Source organism: Otolemur garnettii, unplaced genomic scaffold, assembly GCF_000181295.1.
Source record: "Otolemur garnettii isolate 467f Iridium unplaced genomic scaffold, OtoGar3 scaffold00364, whole genome shotgun sequence".
NCBI lineage: Eukaryota > Metazoa > Chordata > Mammalia > Primates > Galagidae > Otolemur > Otolemur garnettii.
The window spans coordinates 115,271-117,241 of record NW_003852759.1 but is presented as its reverse complement, the minus strand read 5'-3'; the positions used below and the strand labels follow the sequence as shown (position 1 = coordinate 117,241).

The 1,971-nt window shown below is 55.6% G+C and overlaps 1 protein-coding gene across 1 annotated transcript in view; it reads left to right on the top strand.

The window, feature by feature from the left end:
* Positions 1-205: 205 nt before the first annotated feature.
* The window catches only part of GAL3ST2 (galactose-3-O-sulfotransferase 2), a 10,450-nt gene continuing 8,684 nt past the window's right edge, over positions 206-1,971 (top strand). The window contains 1 exon segment of the mRNA XM_023509108.1: positions 206-234. Coding sequence (XP_023364876.1) covers positions 206-234 — 29 coding nt within the window.

Here is a 1,971-nt window from a genome sequence, read left to right as displayed (position 1 = left end):
TGGAATTTGATCCCAGATTCTTTAGCCAGGTTCTTCCAAGGACAACCCTCCAGGTGAGGTGAGGGGAGAGGGCATGGCCTGATCTGAGCTGCTGGTGATCTGGTATGGATTTAAGTTCCTACTCAGTTTCATAGTCATGCCCAGGCTGGACCTGGCCACACTTCTCACCCAGAGCTGCAGGGGTCTCACTTTGATCAAGGTTAAGATGGTGTCCATGCTGGGCAGCTTGCAGAGGTAAGGCAGAGAGTGGAGGGCAGCGGGCAGTGACTGGGCCCTTGAGGGTGGACAGAGGCACTTTTAAGGCTTGGATATTCTGAGAGGCTGGCAGAAGTGAGTTGTTTTGTGTCCTCTTTAAAAGGAAGTGGCTTGGACTTGAGGAATGTTCTCACATATGTGTCCTCAAATTCAACCTCTTCTGGCTTCAGTCCAAGCAATAGAGTAACCCTCCTGGTCCTGCCCAGCTAGGGCTGGTTCTGGATTTTGGGGGATTTGGGACCCGGTGAGAAAGCTGCACCCCTCATTACAGCCTGGGAGGCAAAATCTGCCATGTCTGGGACCCGCAGACGGCTCCCTTCCCCAGGGCCCTCAGCATTTGTAGGGGTACTCCAGGCAAGCTGGGGCCCTTGTCAGGGCTGCTGGTGTTTGAACACTGCAGGGTGCTCAGGGGGCCCTGCAGCAAGTCCCCGCTGTTGGGCACTGGTTGGGCACTGGCACTGGTTGGGCACTGGCTCCCACCAGGAGCCCTATGCAGTGTGAGGCTGAGCTCTTCTGCAGGCAGAGGACTTCAGGGCTTTCTTCACATTTAGGTTTGGCAGGCAGGCGGGTGTGGTTCAGAAATGCTTTCCATTTCACTTCACTCCACTTCACTTCTCTGGCTCACTGTCCTGGTTTGGGAGATTCCAGTGCAGTTTGGACCTCAGCCTCGAACATTCCCCAGGCTCACTGCCTCCCACAGTCATCAATGTGATCAACTTCTTTTAAGGTCTGACTTAGGGCAGTGCCAGGGGTGCTGGCCAAGGGGACCTCCATCACATGGCCAAGGGGCTGGAGGGATAGCCTTGTATCCTGGCCCATTCTGGGCAACATTGTTAACCACATAATAAGCAATTGGAGGCTGGCTGGTCAGCTGGCTCCATTAGCTGGGGCCAAGTTCCCAGGCCCCTTAGGCTGTCCCAGGGGCCTTTAAGGCTGGCTGGAGGTGGGTAACAAGGGTGCACCCCACTAACCCCAGCTGAGCCTCTGTGGGCAAGGCCTAGGTGATATTGCAGCCAAGGGGCCCTGTGGGACAGACTCCTTGGATGGGTTTCCTGTGATTGCTGTGCAGGCTGCACCTCCAGACATAAGGCGCAGCCCTGAGTATCCCAGGCTCCCTTAGTGCAGTTGTGGTACAGAGCCTGGGAGGGAGTGCATCTTCCCCACAGCACAACCCTTTCTGAACTCTTGTTTATTTTCCTGAGCTGTGCAAGCCTCAGGGGCTCACACTCTTTTTTTTTTTTTTTTTTTGAGACAGAGCCTCAAGCTATCACCAGAGTGCTGTAGCATCACAGCTCACAGCGACCTCCAACTCCTAGGCTTATCCCAAGCGATTCTCTTGCCTCAGCCTCCCAAGTAGCTGGGACTACAGGCACCCATCTCAATGCCTGGCTATTTTTTGGTTGCAGCCATCATTGTTGTTTGGAGGGCCAGGCTGGATTCGAACCCTCCAGCTCAGGTGTATGTGGCTGGCCCCTTAGCAGCTTGAGCCACAGGTGCCAAGCCAAGGGGGCTTACACTCTTGGCCATCTGGGCTTGTGGATGGGCAGAGCAAGATGGTAGTGGAGCCTGGAAGTTGTACCTGGCAGCTCTGCGTGGTTAGAGGAGCTGCTTGGAGGAGAAACCAGACGCTTTGCACACTCAAGTGGGGCCCACTCTTGCCCTCCAGCTGCAGCGAGCCCTTCTGCTGAGCAAGGAGACCTGGACAACCCGCCCCCC